The following is a 21,367-nucleotide window of genomic DNA, read 5'->3' on the forward strand; positions in this document are numbered from 1 at the left end:
CCATTATTGTCAGCACTCACTCTTCTGCCACAGGTTGTTGTTACGTCACGCAAACCCTGTGCCCAATCACTCTCGGCATCACTGGCCCTACCTTCAAACATATACTGTAAGTAGTAAAATAAAAGTTAGAGCTGTGGCTGGCCACTCACTTCCTGTTAATTACTTATGCGTTTAAAGACAGGGAGATGAAAGCCGGTGATGATTGTGCGCAGGGCTCACGTGACATACCAACTTCACATAAGCCCCGGGAAAGCGAGTGCCAACACTGCTGGAACAGCGCCGGCATGGGAGGTTAATATAAGCTTTTTGATTTTAATTAGGGCAAACATGGGGAATGAAAAGGGGTTGTTTGAGTAATGAATAACTCCTTTAATGACTGTGTTTCAACCTACATATGAAAATGATGATCATTCTCATCAGTTATAATAAGTTTCTCATGCACTTTCATGTGATCCTACAAAAGCCCAAAGTTTGTGCAAGTGTACTTATGAGAATTCATGCTGTTTTAAAGGCAAAGGAACATCACATCAGATTTATGTAGATTTTTATTTTGTTCACTCTGTGCATTTTGTTCTTTGATAAAAATAAACTATTACCACTTGTATGTTTGAAAGCTATCTTACATTGCATCATTTTTTCCACAAGTATTGAACACACCAACAAATTTCTGAGTAATTAGATTTCTAAAGCTGCTATTGACTTGAAAATATCACCAGATGTCGGTCACAATTTATCCAGTCCACTCAGGCAAATAAATCAAACCATTATGTCCATAAATTCAGTTATGTGTAATAATAAGGAATGGCACAGGGAAAAAGTATTGAATACCCTTACTGAAATGTATTTTATACTTTGTACATAAACCTTTTTTGGTGATGACAGCTTCAAGACTTTTCCTGTATGGAGAAACTGGTTGCATGCATTGCTTAGGTGTGATGTTGGCCCATTGTGCCAAACACTCTTCAAATTCTGAAGGTTCTGTGGGCTCCTTCTATGAACTCCGAGGTTTAGTTCCTTCCATACATTTTCTATTCCATTTTCAATCTTGTGGGGAGCACCTAGTTGTGACCAGTTAATGGTGAAATGATGTTCTTTCCACTTCCGGATTGTGGCCCCAACAGGGCTTACTGGAACTTTCAGTAGTTTATAAATTATTCTGTAACCAATGCTATCAGTATGTTTTGCAACAATAAGATTGCGAAAATCACTGGTTTTACCCATCATGAGATGTTTCTTGTGTGTAACCTTGGTAATTAGACACCCTTTATAGGCCATCAGCTGAACCAGCAGACATTATTTGTCAGTAAGGGGTAGGATTTCTCTTTTATTACTAGTAGATTTCAGCTGGTGTCATGAGTTTCCATGGCTATTTGCACGTCTTTTTCTTCATGTGTTCAATACTTTTTCCCTGTGTCATTTCTTATCATTACTCATAACTTAATTTATGGACTTTCTATGGTTTGTTGGCGTGCTGAATAATTATTTCACCCGCTGCATACATATGTATGTATGTATGTATGTATGTATGTATGTATGTATATATATATATATATATATATATACACACACACATTTATTTTTTTTCTAGTTAGCCAAAATGGGTGTGAATTACATGTATAGAGATAGGGACTGATTCATCAAGCATGTTTTACAGCGGCGCATATATTAAGTTTATAAAATATTGGATAGAGATTAAAATTTAGGAACAATCAACTAACAGGCTGCTGCATCTTTCCTGATTCCAGTGCACTGCCCTATCCAAACTCAATGCTGAAGTGGCCTGCGTAGCGGTTCATGATGACAAGTCCTTTGTAGTTGGTACTGAGAGGGGGAAATTTTTCATAAACTCCAGGAAAGAGTTGCTAACAGATTTCCAACATTTTTGTGGTGAGTTCAACAAATACTTTATATTTACTTGTAATTGTTTATAAGTGTAGTAGTTCCATATTTTATTTAGGATACAGATACATTACTGTTTATATAAAAATGTCTATATAAAAATGAGCATATTAAAAGACTGACCAGCACATCCATTAAGTGTGAACAGGGGCTAGCATAAAACACATTATAACTACAAAACATATACAACTGCACACTAAAATACTAACAATGAATAAGGGAACTCTTGTATTGTATTACTGCTATAGGAATATTTAAAAAAAAAAAAGATATTTAGCATATGTATTGGCCAATGCATGTGAGCCCGGTCACCACAGCAAGGTAATCTCTGTATACCGGGAACCTAACTTGAAATGCCACTATCGGGGTTAAAAACCTCCATGTCTGGGCAGCTAGACTCCTGCTATAAAAGGGAATGAACACAGTCTAGTTATAGGGCAAGAGAGCTCAATCAGAAAGAGATGCACTATAAATATATAAAAATAATATATATTTATAGCGCATCTCTTTCTGGTTGAGTACTCCGCCCTATAACCAGACTGTGTTCACTCCCCTTTCTGGCTGGAATCTAGCTGCCCAGACATGAAGGTTTTAAGCCAGATAGTGGCATTTCAAGTTAGGTTTTTAGTCTAGCTGCCCAGACGACATGGAGGTTTTTAACCCAGATAGTGGCATTTCAAGTTAGGTTCCCGGTTTATAGAGATTACCTTGCCCTGGTGACTGGACTCACATGCATTGGCCAGTACATATGCTAAATATCTCTTTTATGAAATATTTCTATAGCAGTAATACAATACAAGAGTTCCCTTATTCATTGTTAGAATTTTAGTGTACAGCTGTATATTTTATGTATATAAAAATGAGCAACATGTTTTAAGAACATTTAGAACAGTATTCCCAAACAGGTTTTCAATAAACCTTGGTATTCGTTGGAATCAAATTAGAAATTCCTTAAGTTGTAATTATTGTTCAAATATTTGGCAACTTTTGGCATTTCATGCCAGTTTCTCTGAGCGCCACCAAAATGGGCATAGCTTGGGTGTAATGGGACTCGGTAGGAGCGTGACTCCACAACTCATCTAATTTATGATGACCTGTGTAATTTTTTACTCTAGAAATCATACTCCTGTTAGGGTCTGGCTTAGATGACCTGGTGCACGCCACTTGTCGGACACGACCGGTTCATTAAGATGCATGTGACAATTAATGAATTAGGAGCATCTGACTCCTACACACCCCTCATCAAGACCGGCGAGAAAATTGCCAGTTTTAATGATTCGGGGTCATAGACATTTAAGAGTAAAACATTTATAGCAGCAATATGCTGTATATCATTAGTGTAATCTGTGCAGCTGCACAGGGGTGCAAGAGATTAGGGGGCCCCTTACTACCTCCAAAGCAGGTGAAATTGTGCATTTTGATGAAATCTTGGACTGCAAAGGGCCCATATATTGTTGATGTACAGGGGCCCTTTTCCATATGTGTCCGCCAGTGGAGGGACATAAATGAACCTGCACATTATACACATATGTCTATTGTAAATTTATAAAGGCATTAATATTACTAAATCGTATGAATAAAGTATTTTTATGTTCCATAAACTCTAAAGAGTTTATATGCGAGTGCATAGTATACCTTTATAGAATAATATTGTTCACTACATTTGATTATACAGAAGTATTTAGTAAAAAAAAATTATTATCATTAGTATATTGGTTCAAAAGGAATCTATCTCCATGTATGCCTCCTTTAATGTTTCTAATGAAAGGCTTGAACACAATATAAGGGTATGTGCACATGATCAAGACCCGTTGCGTCTGATGCGGTAGGTCCTGTCTTGCGGAGCCGCAAGTCTCCTCTGCAGGAGACTGCAGCTGCTCGTGCCCACGATCCGGGCTCAGGCAGTTGTGGTCTCTCGCTGTGTTCTCTCTGTGGAGAACACCCCATCTCCGCAGCAAAGAATTAACATGCTTGTGGCTTAGAAAGCTGCACCGCAGGTCAGTTTACACTATGGGCAGTATACATACAGTGGGCATGGGATTTCTAGAAATCCCATCCACTGTACTGTACATCGCAGTACATCGCAGTGTTTTGGATGCAGCTGAAGCACGCTGCATCCAAAACGCTGTGAACACTGGTCGTAGGCACGCACCCCAAACAGAGCTTAGGTGTTTACTGTATGTGATTCACTTAAACAACTTTTATTCAATCAGATATATGTATAGTTTCTTTGCATATGAGGATATGTTGAATTTATAGAAATAGAGTATTTCAATGACTAAAATGGGAATAATTACCATTTACGATTGAATATTATCATTGATTGACAAGTTTACAACTTTAGTTAACTTTCTTTTACTAATGAATGAGATTATCAATTGTAGCATTGGCTCAATGGTCTACATGTCAGGTTTATTCTGTGCCCATGTAGACATATTTCTCTATTTTGTCCAGCTCCTCCAGTGCATAGCTTCTCATCTATAGCTGTCTTTCATATGTTGTTTTTAGCAGGAGCTCATAGAACAGAACAGGAAACAGATGGCCAAAGAAGAAACAGAGATTGTATCCGAAATGTCCAGAGAGTATCCCCAGGACCAAGCTCAGATATATATCTTCTCAGGAAGATGGTTGAAGAGATCTTTGATGTGCTCTATAGTAAGTAGCAATTGTGTTGCTCATTAGAACACTAATTAGTTAATTTCCAGTCATTGCCCAGTGTAAACTTGTGAAATGAAGGGTCATCAAACAATAAGTTTTCCATTCGTCATTAACCTCTTAACGATACATGACGTACTGTGTACGTCATGGATCGTGACAGTTTAATCCCTGCCTGATGCAGCCGGAAGCGATCGCTGCACATGTTAGCTGATTTGAACAGCTGACATGTGCGGCTATCAAGCATGAGTGGATTCGCTACACACTCATGCCTGTTAACCCTTTTACAGCTCACTGTGAACATGTCACAGTGCGATGTAACAGCGGGCCGTGGTCAGCATTCACTTATCCAGCTCCATCGGAAGTCACGTGATGTAATCACATGGATCCGACAGTTACCATTATAGCACAGGGTCATGTGATGACTCCTGTAGCTATCATGAGTCAGATCCTCTTACAGCCGGCAGAGGGCCGTGTGTGAGAGGAGAGCAGCTTTTGTGCAGATCAGAGCAGTGCTGCTCTGATTTACAAGAAAGAATGAGCGATCAGACTGCTGATTGTTATAGTCCCCTAGGGAGACTAGTAAAATAAAAAAACATAAAAAAAGTTATTAAAAAAGTTTTAAAAATGTTTAAAAAAATAAAAAACCCTAAAAGTTCAAATCATCACCCATTAGCTCCATTGAAAAGTAAAGAGTTAAAAGAATAACAAATATACACATATTTGGTATTGCCGCATTCAGAAATGCCCGATCTATCAAAATATAAAATCAATTAAACTAATCGATAAAAAGCAAAGCGGCAAAAAAATTCCAAAATTAAGTTTTTTGGTCGCCACAAATTTTGCGCAAAATGCAATAACAGGCGATCAAAACATAGCATCTGCGCAAAAATGGTAGCATTAGAAACATCAGCTGAAGTCGCAAAAAATAAGCTGTTAATGAGTCATACATCCCAAAAAATTAGAACGCTACGGATCACGGAATATGGAGCAAAAAGTGCGCCTTTTTTTGGACAAACTTCTGTATTTTTTTCAACCCTTTAGATAAAAGTAAAGCTATACATGTTTGGTGTCTACGAACTCGTACCGGCGTGAGGCATCACTCCCACACATCACTTTTACCATATAGTGAACACAGTGTATAAACTTTCTCAAAAACAATCATGCAATCGCACTATGTTTGCATTTTTTGCACTTGGAATTCTTTTGCCCTTTTCCAGTACACTATATGCTAAAACTTATGGTTTCATTTAAAAGTAGAGCTCGTCCCGCAAAAAACAAGCCCTCATATGGCAAGATTGACAGAAAAATAAAAAAGTTACGGCTCTCGGAAGAAGGGGAGCAAAAAAAATAAAACAAACGCAAAAACGGAAAATCGCCCCAGGGTGAAGGGGTTAATTACATCTTTAAAGTGTCATCAGAAAATGACCTACTGTTTAAATCCTTTTTTATGTTACACGTAGGTTTTTTTAAAGTTGGCTTATTTTCAGTTTTCCATATAAAAATCTATAGTAAAAATAAATAAATAAATCTTGTATGTTCACATTGGTCACTAGACTATATATAGACTCAAATATTCATTACTGAAGACTTTTCAATTAATGATGAGCGAGCGTGGCTCGTCACTGCTTGTTGCTCAATAGAGCATCAGGGTGTTCGGGTCTAGCGTCAAGCTCATCTGATTGTCTGACCAGCTCAAATCGAGGAACAAGCATTCCAGCATTTTAGTATTCGCCTATCATGGTTAACAGGATTACAATAACTGGTAACATCTCTATACACAAAGACCAACATTTCCAAAATGTAATAGTCAAAGCTCACCTGTCCATACAATTCAGTAGGGTCAAACTGTCTTTTACTGGTAACATCCATGTGCCCAGCAGGAGCTAGGAGGTGTATTGAGTCAGCACTTATATCAGCATTGTATTGATATAAAAAATAAACTATAGAAAAATTACCATTAGGGATCCAAATAGAGGTATAACCAAAAAACAAAACCCCTAAAAACAGTTAATTTATTATTGTGATTAAAATCACAGACAAACAATATTAAACATTAGTGCTCCATTGCAGTATTCTATAAAGTATGTATTATAGAGTATGTGCAATCCACCATTGGAGATGGCAGGGATCACAGTGGAGGAAGAAGGCCCATAAAGGAGACTTTCCCTCTCCAAAAATTATTGCCTGGCACTCTAAGGTTTTTGGTGCCACCACTCTACGTCGGCTGATTGCACATTCTCTATAATACACCCTTTATAGAATACTGCTATTCTATAAACTCATGTTTATATTGTTTGTCTGATATTTTAATCACAATAATAAGGTCATTTTTTGGGGGTGGTTTGTTTTTTGGCTACAACACTGTATTGATATACCAATTACCACTTATATCGGCACTATATTAATATACCAATCAGCACATATACCAATTACCAATCAGCACTTATACAGCCACTGTATTGATGTAGCAATCAGTACTTATACCGGCACTGTATTGGTTTACCAATCAGCACTTATACCGGCACTGTATTGATATGCCAATCAGCACTTATATCAGCACTGTATTGATATATCAATCAGCACTTATAAAAAGTGGCGCTGTACAGTGAGCACTCCTTGCAACTCAGTCTGCAAGATGCCTGTCACTTTGCTGGATCGTGCGCTGTTAGTGCGGTTGTTTTATGAGATTGTCAGGAATGCTACAGCTGCACTGAGTCGTTTGAAAGACCTTCACACACATATCAGTCCAATGGCTGTCAATTTGCTGAGACAGATGATGACATGTTTTGAGGCAACAGGGTTACTGAGTGTTCAGCCAGGGCGCGGGTGACGACCGGTAAGCAGAGAGGTTGTGGAGGACAATGCCACTGCCATCGTGGAAGAGGGAATGAACAAGCTTGCCGGGAACAGCAGTGCACGCAGTGTTTCCAGGCAATTGGGGCTCCTGTACAGCACAGTGTGGAAAGTTCTCTGAAAGGTCTCGCGGGCATACCCGTACAAAAATAGCCATCATCAACATCTTCTTCTTCATGACAATGATACCCGCATGACATTTGCATTCATGTTTCTGGCTGGCAATTGGCCATGGAATGTTCTGTAGTGCAACAAAGCACATTTTTACCTGAATGGAACAGTGAACACACAAAACTGTCCAATATGGGCTACCGAAAATCCGCATGTGGTTGAGAGGGGTTCGCTGCATTAGCCAAAGGTAACCGTTTGGTGTGGCTTCACCTCATCATTCATCCTCGGACTGTTCTTTTATGAAGAAATGAAGCCAACTGGGGTTGCTACCTGTTCCGTGACAGCAGCGAGATACCAGACAATGCTGGAAACAGTGGTCGTTCCGCAACTCCAACAGCGGCAGTGTCTTCAGATGACCACCTTCATGCAAGATGGAGCACCTCACATCGTAAATCGTGTGGAAAACGTTCTGTGTGCACATTTTCCCAATGACAGAATTTTGAGCCACTACTCCCCTAACGCATGGCCAACATGTTCGCCCAATCTCAATCCTTGGGATTTATGGTTGTGTAGACACTTGAAAGAGCGTGTTTATTGGGGAAATGTCGACATCCTGGCTTACCTCAAAGACTGCTTTATTTTGGAAGTGCGCAGTATCCCACCCGACATGTTACACGCAAGCGTCGATCATGTTCTGCATAGGATGAACATGATTACCATGCATGATTGAACAGTTATGCTAGTCTGTGGAAGAGTTGTGACATCTCCAATTATCGGCACATGGTTTTTGGGTCGCTCACTCACTGTACAGTGCCACTTTTTCTCCTGGTGAGGAGTTTTGGTATAAAAAATTATTACGATGCCATCTGTTTCCCCATGCCTTGAATAGCATACATACCAATTTTCAGCCAATTCTGTCCACTGGGTCAGTTTGGACACGCCTCCAAACACCTCAGGTTATTTTATGGCCACCTTGTACTTTATATAGAATTTAATGGGTGTATTGTATTCGTCAAGTAAATGAAAGAGGATTATAAAAAAAAATATGTAAAAAACATCAATGAAAATAGCACTGTTGGTTTTCATTACCACCATGTAGCCATCTACTAAATAAATACAGAATATGGATTCCAAATATGCCCGTTTTATAGAGGCTTCTATTGTAAACTTACACTTGGCTGCCTAATCTAGGCCTCCAGCAATACAATAGAGCTGACAATTCTGAGGGTCACTTCCTTATTCCACTGACATTTCTTGTTTTCTCAGGTGAAACTTTGGGAATGTCTAATGTTGTTCCAGTGCCATATGACAAGATACTGAAAGATCCTGGTTCATTGGTGGTGATTGGTTTACCTGATGGCATCCCTTTCCAAAAGCCTTCTGAATATAATTTGAAAAATCTGATGCTTATTTTAGAACACAGTCACCATATCCGATTTAAGCTTCATAGGTAATTATACGCTGTGTCTCTGCTTCAGTCCTGATTCTTAAAGGGAAGGTGTCATGGATTTATATAATCGAAACAATGATTACTTGTAAGATAACATGCAGTTATAATGTTATCTTGCTTTAAATAAAGATGTCTTTCAGTTTTTATAATGCTGGAAAGCTGGCAATGGGGGCTGCCATTTTACATTCCAAGTTTTAGCACGACAGTGCAGGCTTAATTTACAGCACCTCATGGACATAGGCGATAGTAGTCAGATTCCGACCCCTTTAGTTCTATTACAACTGAAATGGTAACACCTATGTGGGCTGCCCAATTCACAGCCGTGGGTGTGTTCAGCCGCCATTTTTCCATAGCCCATGCTTTCGGCTGGGCTGCATTTGTCCCCTACAGCCAGGATCTGAAAGACCAAGCAGTACCATGCTAACAGATCCTAGAACAGTAACGTTACCGACAGCTGGAGTAGCGTGCAGCAGTGGATTACCATCTCCAATGACACCCCCTCCCCCCACTCCACCCAGCCCCACTCTCCCCCCACCACCGTCGTCCATGCAGCAGAGCTATGTGTGTGTTTGTGTGCATGCAGAGCATGTGAGTACCCGAGCCCCTCCCCCCTCTGCTGCTGCTACTGTCTCCACTGACACCCACCCGCTCCCCCTCTAATCCTGTCCTATGTGATACTGTCTGTTGAGTTGCTGTATCTAAACCTATCCTGTGTGATACTATCTGCTGAGCTGTGTATCTAATCCTCTCCTATGTGATACTGCCTGCTGAGCTGTGTATCTAATTTTCTCCTATGTGACACTGTCTGCTGAGCCACGTATCTAATCTTCTCCTATATGATACTGCCTGCTAAGCCGTTTATTTAATCCTCTCCTATGTGATACTGTCTACTGAGCTATATATCTAATCCTCTCCTACGTGATACTGACTGCTGAGCCATGTATCTAATCCTCTTCTATGTGATACTGTCTGCTGAGCCATGTATCTAATTCTCTCCTGTGTGATACTGTCTGCTGAGCCATGTATCTAATCCTCTCCTGTGTGATACTGTCTGCTGAGCTGTGTATCTAATCCTATCCTGTGTGATGCTGTCTGCTGAGTTGTGTATCTAATCCTCTCCTGTGTGATACTGTCTGCTGAGCCGTGTATCTAATCCTCTCCTGTGTGATACTGTCTGCTGAGCCGTGTATCTAATCCTCTACTATGTGATACTGTCTACTGGACCATGTATCTAATCCTCTCCTATGCGATACTGCCTGCTGAGCCGTGTATCTAATTCTCTCCTATGTGATACTGTCTGCTGAGCTGTGTATCTAATCCTGTCCTGTGTGATATTGTCTGCTGAGCTGTGTATCTAATCCTGTCCTGTGTGATATTGTCTGTTGAGCTGTGTATCTAATCCTCTCCTGTGTGATACTGTCTGCTGAGCCGTGTATCTAATACTCTCCTGTGTGACACTGTCTGCTGAGCTGTGTATCTAATCCTGTCCTGTGTGATATTGTCTGTTGAGCTGTGTATCTAATCCTCTCCTGTGTGATACTGTCTGCTGAGCCGTGTATCTAATCCTCTCCTGTGTGATACTGTCTTCTGAGCTGTGTATTTAATCCTATCGTGTAATACTGTCTGCAGGGCTGTGTATCTAATCCTCTCCTGTGTGATACTGTCTTCTGAGCTGTGTATTTAATCCTATCGTGTAATACTGTCTGCAGGGCTGTGTATCTAATCCTATCGTGTAATACTGTCTGCAGGGCTGTGTATCTAATCCTATCGTGCTATACTGTCTGCAGGGCTGTGTATCTAATCCTATCGTGTAATACTGTCTGCAGGGCTGTGTATCTAATCCTATCCTGTGTGATACTGTCTGCTGAGCTGTGTATTTAATCCTATCGTGTAATACTGTCTGCAGGGCTGTGTATCTAATCCTATCGTGTAATACTGTCTGCAGGGCTGTGTATCTAATCCTATCGTGCTATACTGTCTGCAGGGCTGTGTATCTAATCCTATCGTGTAATACTGTCTGCAGGGCTGTGTATCTAATCCTATCCTGTGTGATACTGTCTGCTGAGCTGTGTATTTAATCCTATGTTGTGTGATACTGTCTGCTGAGCTGTGTATCTAATCCTATCCTGTGTAATACTGTCTGCTGAGCTGTGTATCTAATCCTATCCTGTGTGATACTGTCTGCTGAGCCGTGTATCTAATCCTCTCCTGTGTGATACTGTCTGCTGAGCTGTGTATCTAATTCTCTCCTGTGTGATACTCCTGCTGTCCTTGGTGACACTTTAGACATTTCTGGTCACCAGGAAAATGGCTGTGCATAGTGTCCTTACATGTCATTCTCTGTTATCTGTTGTAAACACTCAGATTAGGAGGGGGAGGCGTGTCACCACACACAGGAGAGAAGACTCCGCCCACTTTACGGCAGGCTGTAATCTGAGCTTTTTATACAGTGGAATTTCTGTAGGATTTCAGAAGCTGCTCCCCCTAGTGTTTAACAGTGGAAAATATCAAACTTTTTAATTTTTTTTTATATTTTGCACAATTAAAAAAAAAAAAAAATTATATTTAAACAAAACATTTAAAAATTATTACTTTACATTTTTTCAGTTATTATTTTTTTTTTTTTTTGACGATACCTTCCCTTTAAAGTGTTCTGAAAGTGAAGAAAAACGCATTAGGCTGGATTCACATAAGGTCTTTTTCAGACGTCAGTGATTCTGGTACGTATGTGCTAGTTTTTATATGTACCAGAATTACGAATATACTAGACCCATTAAAATCAATGGGTCTGCTCACACATCAGTGATTTTTCACTGACCGTGTCTCCATGCGGCGTACACACGTGTTCGTGTGCTCCGCATGGAGACATGTCCATTTTTGCTGGCATCACTGATATCCCACGGACCACACAGTGGTGTGATCCGTGAAACACGTACCAGAAAAACACGGACATTTATAAGAAAAATAATTTTTAAGTCATCTTCTCCAGCGCTGCTTGTCTCCGGCCTCTGCTGGCTGCTGCTTCAGAGCCGGCTAATTACTCGTATGCATATTCATGTATGCAGGCTTTGCTGACCCGGAAGTAGCTACAGCGGGGGCGGAAACACAGCGGAGCCGAAGAGTTCAGCAGGACAGACAGCAGGAGCGAGTACAGGTGAGTATACGTTCACGTGCAATCACGTATCACGGAGTATGGATCATGGATTGCATATGGACAACCCACGTGTGCCGTGAATCATGGAACACAGAGGGACATATGTGTTTTTAACACTTCAGTAAATAACGTCTGTGTTTTTTACTGACGTGTGATGCAGGCCTAAAGCAGATTTTGATGCAGAAATTCTTTTAAATGAAAATGAGTTCTCGTCTTCTGAATGGAATTGTTTTGGCTTAAGATTATGGATTTCTACAAATTCCATTTAAATGAATGGAAAAGTTGGAGACTTTCTGCTAATTTGCTAAAATATTTACATTTGTTTACAAGGGAGTGGTCAAAAGATGCAGTAGGTGTGTGTGTGTCCAGTTTCCCATTCACTGTTGTTTCCAAGAAAAATAGTAATTAGAATTGTGACTTGGAAAAGAAAAATCACTGAACCACCATTAACTGAACATCACAGAAACGAAGTTATCATATCTTCAAATAGATGTATTACTGAGTAACTGAGTAACAGTTCCATGCAGAGACCGATACAACTGCTACTATAAAATCTCTAACACCTTATGAATAGGCAGTACACTGCAAAAGTTTTAGTCAGCTGTGGGAAGAAATGCTGCAGCTAAAAAAGTTTTTATAAATAGAAGTGTTAATATATTTTTTTATCAAGTAACACATTAACAGCTTGTTAATTTATCAAATTATCTATTAACAATATGGAAAGGGCCTGAATAAATGAGAAATCTAAAGCAAATCAATATGTCTTGTAACCACCCTTTGTCTTCAAAACAGCTTTAATCCCTCTAGGTTCACGTGCACAACCTCAAGGATTTTATCGGATTAACTCATTATACCAAAGAGTTGATGATGATTAGCAAATGAAAGACACATCATCATTACTTCCCTTCAAAAATGGAACATGTCCAACAGTGCCATCAGCACAGAACAAGGTGCAGCCAGGGACCCAGCTACACCTATCTACTGTTCGGAGAAGATAGCCAGAAGTGGTCTTCATGGGCGAATTGCTGCCAAAAAGCCATACATCAACATGGAAGCAAGGCCAAATGACTCAACTGTGTATGAAAACGTAGGAACTAGGGTGCAGTAAAATGTCAACAATTGCTTTGAACTAATGAGTCAAAATTTTAAATATTTGGCTGAAGCAAAAGTCAATATGGCAAGGGGCTAAAGAGTGGAACAATAAGCTTGATTGAAGATGCTTGCCAAGTTTGGAGCTGCATTTAAGAAAATATAGTTGCTAAGAAATACAAGCAGATAGTTTTCAATCATGCTGTACCATCAGGAAGGTATCTAAATGGGCCCAAATTTATTCTGCAGCAGGACAATGACCCCTAAACATGCAAACAATGTCATTAAACTTTTCACGACACATGACGTACTGAGTACGTCATGGATCGTGTCAGGTTAATCCCTAATCCCTCGCACATGTCAGCTGATTTGAACAGCTGACATGTGCGGCTATCAGACACTAGTGGATTCGCTACCCACTCGTGCCTGTTAACCCCTTACAGTGCACTGTGAAAATGTCAGAGCGTGCTGTACATGCCGGCCACGGTAAACATTCACTTACCCAGCGCCATCTAAAGTTACATGATGTGATCATGTTGATCCAATGGTTCTCATGGTAGCACAGGATCATGTGATGACTCCTGTAGCTATCATGAGTCAGTTCCTCTCACAGCAGTGAGAGGGCCGTGTGTGAGAGGAGAGCAGCTTTTCTGCAGATCTGAGCACTGCTGCTTTGATCTACAGGAAAGAATGAGCGATCAGACTGCTGATCCTTATAGTCCCCTAGGGGGACTAGTAAAAGAAAAAAAAAAAGTAAAAAAAATAAAATTAAAAAAACCCCTAAAAGTTCAAATCACCCCCCATTCACCCCATTGAAAATTAAATGGTTAATACAAATGGAAAATATAAACATAGTTGGGATTGCCGCGTTCAGAAATGCCCAATCTTATCAAAAACGACAAAATTACTTTTTTTGATTGCCGCATATTTTGCGCAAGATGAGATAACAGGCGATCAAAACGTAATATCTGCGCAAAAATAGCACCATTAAAAACGTCAGCTCAGGACGCAAAAAATAAGCTGTCACTGAGCCATAGATCCCGAAAAATGAGAACACTATGGATCGCAGAAAATGGCGCAAAAAGTGTGCCATTTTTTGTGGCAAACTTGTGAATTTTATTAACCCCCAGAGATAAAAGTTAACCTTTACATGTTTTGTGTCTATGAACTCGTACCAACATGAGGCATCAAACGGCACATCAGTTTTACCATATAGTGAACACGGTGAATAATCAGGCAGTTGCACTTTTTTGCAATTTTTTCGCACTTTGAATTTTTTTGCCGTTTTCCAGTACACTACATGGTAAAACTAATGATTTTATTCAAAAGTACAACGTACAACTCATCCTGCAAAAAATAAGCCCTTATATGGCAAGATTGATGGAAAAATAAAAAAGTTACGGCTCTCAAAAGAAGGGGAGGAAAAAAATGGAAAAAACGGAAAATCGCCCGGGGTTAAATACGAACTACAGAATAAAGAAAAACAAATGGTGATATGTCCCCCAAAGAGCCCTGATTTCAACATTATATAGTTGGTGTGGGATTACACGAAGTGGCAGAAAGATTTGAAAAAGCCTACATCCATGTGAGTTTTGTGGTTACTTATTCAAAAACCATGTGCAAGTGTACCTAAAAGAACTGATGCTGTTTTGAAGGCAAAGGGTGGTGACCGCAAGTATTGATTTGATTTAGATTTCTCTTTTGTTCAATCACTTTGCATCTTACTAATTGATAAAAATAAATGATCAAAATATCTATTTTTGAAAGCATTTTTTCTTTGCAGCATTTTTTCCACATCTGCCTAAAACTATTCAACCTCACTGTGCATACATGCAGAAATAGGGGAATGCAATTAAAGGGGTTGCCTGGTGGGGAAAAAAATTGTATGTCACATGTAAATAAACTGCAGTCACTAACAGTAAAGGGATTGTCTGTTCTTTTGATAAGAGACTGCAGCCACATAGAGTCCAGACTTCTAAATCCTTACAGCATGCTTGCCACCCGTGTCAGGATTCTCCGGTGTTAGGGCTCGTGCGCACGTTGCGTAATTACATGCATTTACGTTGTGTATAGCGCTGTAGCGTAAATGCATGCGTCCTTTGTCCCCTGCACAATCTATGTAGATTGTGCATGACACGTGCGCACAATGCTTTTATGAACGCAGCGATTTGGATGCTAAAATTTGGACCCAAATCCGTGCGTTCATAAAAGCAGCATGTTAATTATTTGTGCGTTCTGGATGCAGCTCCCTCTCTGTCTATGGTGGGGTCAGCATCCCGAGCGCATCAAATTGACTTTTTTAACAAAAATACTGCCTTCATTCTGCAGCGATTTGAAGCGCACATGTGCTGTCAAATTGCTGCAGAATATTCTGCAGTTACGTGCGCATGAGCCCTAACAGCTGAGAGCGGGTGCAGACAATTTCTGGCTGGACGTGCTCAGCCTCCCTCAAATCTCTTGTATTGAGGGAGGCCAAGCACATCTAGTCAGTATGTGACTGCATGTATGAAAATTGTGAAGTGACTACCTGCACTCACCAGCAACATGCATGTGGTGCGCGCACTGTAAGGATTTAGAAGTCTTTTATCAATAGGCCAAACAACCCCCTTAGGTAAGGTTTCACTCCAGTGACATTCACTATCTGAATATGGACCCATTGCACATGCGGTTGCACATGCGGTGAAATTGAGAAGAAAAAGAAACACAATTCCTCTATAGTTTTTTTGGGTTTTGCTTTTATGGCATTTGTAAAAATGACCTGTTATTATTATTCTCCAGGTCAGTGTTATTACGACAACATCACCCTTGCCAATTTTTTTATTTATATTAGAGCAAACAAAATTCTGAAGTGTATAAATAAAAAGAAAAATTAATTTGTTTTGACCTTTTCTGAGACCCATAAATTTAAAATGTTCCCCTTCAATTTTCTAGGGGTTTAGGTTTTTTGTTCACTGACCCATTGTTTTTATTCACCATTTTGGTGTACATATGACATTTTGATTGCTTTTTATTGCATTTTTGGTGTTAAACAATACAGTTGAATTAATTTTATATTTTAATATATTGGATTTGATTTGGGCAGGATTGTATCAAATATGTCAGGTTTTTTTAACTACCTTATGTTTGAAGTGGGAAAAGGAGGGGTGACTTATATCCTTTTTATGTGTGACCACTTATGCAATATACTGCAATACAGCAGTACATGTAATGAAATTGTAGTTCTCCTGTGAAGCTCAGCATTTGGCTAATATAGATTTGACTTCTCCTCTGTGCATTCAAGGTGCTCACCACGCCTTATATAAACTCCTTGAGGAGTGTAGTTTCCAAAATGGGGTCAACTGTGGAGGGATTTTCCACTGTTTAGGTACATCAGGGGCTCCTGAAACACGACATGGCTTCTGCTACCTATTTCAGCCAATTCTGCGCTAAAAAAAATTCAAATTCTGAGCCTTGCTGTACGCGTAAAGAATAGTTTTCCACCACAAGTGGGGCATGGGTGTACTCAAGAGAAATTGCACAACAAGTTTTATGGTCCATTTTCTCCTGTTACCCTTATGAAAGCTTAAAATTTGAGGCTAAAACAATATTTTTGTGTAAAAAGGTAAAGTTTTAAATTTTTTCCTTCCACATTGCTTTAATTCCTGTGACGCACCTGAAGGGTTAATAAACGTCTTGGATGTGCTTTTGAGCACTTTGAGAGGGGGGTGTTTTTAAAATGCTGTCACTTGTGGGTATTTCCTGTGATTTAGGCACCTCAAAGTCACTTCAAATGTGACGTGGTTCCTAAAAAATGGTTTTGTAAATTTTGTTGGAAAAATGATAACTATGTTATGTTTCAAAAATGTTGCTGATGTAAAGTAGACACACAGGACATAACTCTCTGGTTTAAGAGCATAAAGCTTAAAAGTCCCAAAATTGCAAAAGTTTCAACGATTTTTGATAAAATTCTGCTATATTTACAGATAAATCTAACAAATTTCAATCTAAATTTACAACTATCATAAAGTACTAAAAAACATTCTCAGAATCTCTGGGAGCCGTTGAAGCGTTCCAGATTCATTACCTCTAAATTGACACTGGTCAGAATTGAAAAATTTGCCCCGTCAGATTTATAACTTTGCAAAGGCTGATCACTAATTAAATTCAAAATGTTTCGCTATACTTTAAATATGTTAGATGGAAACAGTATAGGACACATGACATGATTTAAACATAATGTAACTCTTACTAATGTTTTTCTATGTGACTTCTATGTTTTTTTACTTATTGTGAAGATCTATTGAAGATCCCAACAGAGAGTCCAAACCTTCTCACGATTTCAACTGCTCACCTATTACAACAGCAAAGATTGTTCCAGACACAGGTCCTAGTGCCAAAGTCCCGAAGCCTTCAACCCATGAAAATCCAGCCAGTATATCAAACTTTTTGTACAATGTCACCCATCCCAATCAGCTATGTATGGAGTTAAAACAGGAGGTTCACAGCAATATTCCAGGACAAAGTACATCCAGTGAGGTACTGAGTCACAAGTCACCAGGAGAACAGATGCAGGATTACCCAGATTGTTCTGGTGAGGATTGACATTTATCTACTAATGATACATTATTACTAGCCTAATGTCCGCTAATTTCAAAATGCCTGTGTGATATTTCTTTCTTTCTACCAAGGTTATGATTAAAAGACATGTAGCCTTGAAACGTGTAAACTGCATTTGGGTATATTTTTACAACACATCTCTTTGTCTTTTTTTTATATGTGATGCTTTTTACACAATAAAAACCTATCCTTTTTTAATGAGCTGGATTTTGTCTGGATATTTTCTGGACTTTTTTTCTCTATAGCACATATGTAGCTAAATCCTATACAAGAAGATGTTTTAGGCTGGGGTCACAAAAGCGTAAAGCATCTGATGTGAAAGCATGGGATGTGATTTGCTAATGACACTCGACTGCTGTGAGCGTGCGCTGAATGTCGTTCACTGTGATCCTATTCTCTCATATGTGAGAGTTGGAGCACAGGTGAGGATAAGAAGGAGAGATTAATTTCTCAAACTTCTCCATTTGCTATCTCTGCATATACCAGGCTGTACTCGGATGTCATCCAAGTGCAGTCCGATGTGTCACACGCTCCCAGTATGGGTGCATGATCCAAGACGTTGCCAGTCACAGCACCCTGCGAATTTTTGCTCATACTGTATCGGCATAAGAAAAAAATCGCACATCTGAGCTGTATCATTAACATTGGTCCAAGTACAGCTCAAGATTTTCTCGCATTGCACGATTTAAATGCTAATGTGAGCGAGCCATTAGCGTGCAAATGTATTGATCTTCCAATTGATAGTGTGGGCTTACTTGCTATCCAATCCAGATCATATGCTTGATGTGCAGTGTTGAAGTAAAGGAATTTTTTTATAGAATTGTTTAGAATTGGACAGTATGGATCCATTTATTACCACGCTGAGTCCTGTCTGACAAGTCAACATTTAACTTGTCAGATTAAAGTTAGTTACAATGGCTGCAGTTACCTTCAGTTCTGAACTATGCCCACAATTTACAAACAACAGTTACTCCTATATATGATCAAACAATATTGTAATGTAATATTAATATTAGCACATATACAAACATTGTTTTAACAAAGGTATCTTGGTAATACCTGTCACAATTTTAAGGTGCTTATTTTGCCATGCTTGAATCAGTGCATGACTTCTATCTATTAACCATTTGTTACAAGAGATGTAAGAGTTTATGCTCTATTTTATATTGTACTGCCTTAAGCATCTGACCAACCCTAGCGTTCATATATAAAAGTAAATAATAGAAACAGTTATGCTTATAACATCTCTGTTCATACAAGTGGCATACTTAAAGGAGGTTGTCCAGTCTCTTGTTACTCTGACTGCAGACTGCCTAATTATAATGGTGTGCAATGTGCACACTGTCATGATTCTCTCGTATTCCCCATGCAGGTGGGAAGTTACAATTTACACGCTGGCAGTCACATGACAATTAGTTTCATCCCGCTTCTCCCAATAGAAGTGAATTGAGAGAAGCCGGGTAAGTCTAGTTGGCACATGACTGCAAGTATGCAAATTGCATACAGTCACTTTGAATTCCTGAGACTCTTCATCTGAGACCAAAAAATCTCTTAAATAGAGGCAGTTTGTATTCCCTTTTGTGAAAAATATATCAATTTATCATTTCTTCTGAATGCAGGACAATCTTCAGCAGCAAATAATAGCCTCAGACAGAATGTCTATGCCTCAAAACGTGTGCTGTTTTCAATAGTTCATGATAAAACAGGTAAGTGTAATTAACTGTAATAAAATGATATATACTGTATAGCGGAAGAATTTTATGTAAGAGTGGAAAGAATGTTGCAAGAAGAGGAATCTAAATCAGATTACTATATGATGTGACCACCTTTGCCTTCAAAATAGCATTAATTCTTTGGGGTATGCTTGCACAAATGTCTCTTCATCTTAAAATTTTTGAAGGCACTCAGCACAGAAGCTGTTCCAAAGATCTTGGAAAAATAGCCACAGATCTTCTGTGGATGTAGGATTGCACAAATGTCTCTTTATGTAATAGCAGACAGAATCAATCATCAGGGCTCTGTGGTAGCCATATTGTCACTTGCAGAACAGGTCTTGAAACTGCAATCTGCTTTGGAATCTTTGCTTGGGAAAACCTTCCAGATTCAGTATAACTACCTTATGTCTTGTTGTTGTGCTCTCTCTTGCCATGATGTGATCTGTGACATGAAACTGTCTTTCACTACCTTACCCTTGTAGCGGAGTTTGGTTTATCCAGTTTAACCCTACTACACAGCTGTTTCTGTTTCAATTTATGACTGCCTTTCAACCTTCATATGAAAATGATGATAATATACCTATTTGGTATAATGTTTTACTCATGTACCTGATTATGATCCTGAAAAAATATTTACTTTGTACAAGTGTACATAGGAGATTTGATGCTGTATGCAAAGGGTGTTGTCACCAAATATTGATTTGATTTAGAGTTCACTTTACATTTTGTTAATTGATAAAAAAATAAACTATTTACACTTCTAATTTTAAAGCATTCTTACTTTACAGCATTCTTTACTTTTTTTCCACACCTGTCTAAAACTTTTACACAGTACTGTATACAGTATATTTAAATGTAACATACATGTATACTGACAACTCAGGAGTAAGTAACATCATGAGATCATTCTGGGATGAATTGTCCGCACGAGAAGAACTTTCATTCCAGTATAACACAGAGGGGTAGGTTTGAAACTGGTTTATAGGTTTTCACTTAGACTTAAGCAATTTTCACACTAGTTTAGTCATATTTACACACCTTAGCTTTTTTTCTGTAGAGCTAGTCTATACTTGAGATGCAGTCACTTGTAAATTGTATTCCAGGGGGCTGTGGGCAGACCCAGATTTATGTTAATAAATTAATGTTGTCCTTCTATGCTAAAAATACCAGTAAAATTGTAACACTAGTGGGTATAGTGTAGACCTACTGTGCCACAAATCAGGCTTAGCCTGTAGGGGCGTGACTAATTGTCTGCCGGGTTTTCACCAGAGCCTCTGATGGTTAGGATGGGCTTGGTAGACACCAGGTACCACTTCAGGGCAGTCCTCAGTACTCCTGCAGCTGACTCAAAGGTCAGGGATGCAGGCATGGAGGGCAGGCAGGACGAGGCGGATAGTAGAGGCTGACTGAACAGAGTATGTGAAGGAGACAGGCTGGAAGGACAGGTACTTGTGTCAGGTTCGAGTACACGTACAGGCAAGTCGGGTATATGTACTGGACACAGGCTGGCAGAACAGGTTGTAGTCACAAGATGGCATCTCGGTCAAAGGACAGATTCCACATCAAAGGATGGGTTCAGGGCCTCAGGAATATGGGTCCAGGGACACGGAAATACGGCTTCAGGATCACAGTGGTATGGGTTCAGGTTCACAAGAGTACGGGTTCAGATACACAGTAACCAGACAATGTTAGTAGCAGGCACAGAAACTAACTAGGAACTAAAGTGTGTCAGGCACCTCCCTACAGGTAGGGTGCCTTAAATAGCCAGTGCCTCCCAGCCATACGCTGAGGATGCTTCCATAGTGCGTGTGCTGCCCTTTTAAGAAGTGCGGAGCGCGCATG

At 39.5% G+C, this 21,367-nt stretch overlaps 1 protein-coding gene across 5 annotated transcripts in view; it reads left to right on the forward strand.

The window, feature by feature from the left end:
• Positions 1-21,367, forward strand: part of GTF2IRD1 (GTF2I repeat domain containing 1) — a 178,496-nt gene that overhangs the window by 101,922 nt on the left and 55,207 nt on the right. For 4 of the 5 annotated variants that reach the window (XM_075336355.1, XM_075336356.1, XM_075336358.1 and 1 more), the window contains 5 exons: positions 1,746-1,887; positions 4,408-4,554; positions 8,788-8,971; positions 17,489-17,784; positions 19,430-19,516. In XM_075336355.1, coding sequence (XP_075192470.1) covers positions 1,746-1,887; positions 4,408-4,554; positions 8,788-8,971; positions 17,489-17,784; positions 19,430-19,516 — 856 coding nt within the window. The remainder of the gene's footprint in view (positions 1-1,745; positions 1,888-4,407; positions 4,555-8,787; positions 8,972-17,488; positions 17,785-19,429; positions 19,517-21,367) is intronic. The other variant, XM_075336357.1, reaches the window with a different exon arrangement.

Source organism: Anomaloglossus baeobatrachus, chromosome 2 (genome assembly GCF_048569485.1).
Source record: "Anomaloglossus baeobatrachus isolate aAnoBae1 chromosome 2, aAnoBae1.hap1, whole genome shotgun sequence".
Classification (NCBI taxonomy): Eukaryota; Metazoa; Chordata; class Amphibia; order Anura; family Aromobatidae; genus Anomaloglossus; species Anomaloglossus baeobatrachus.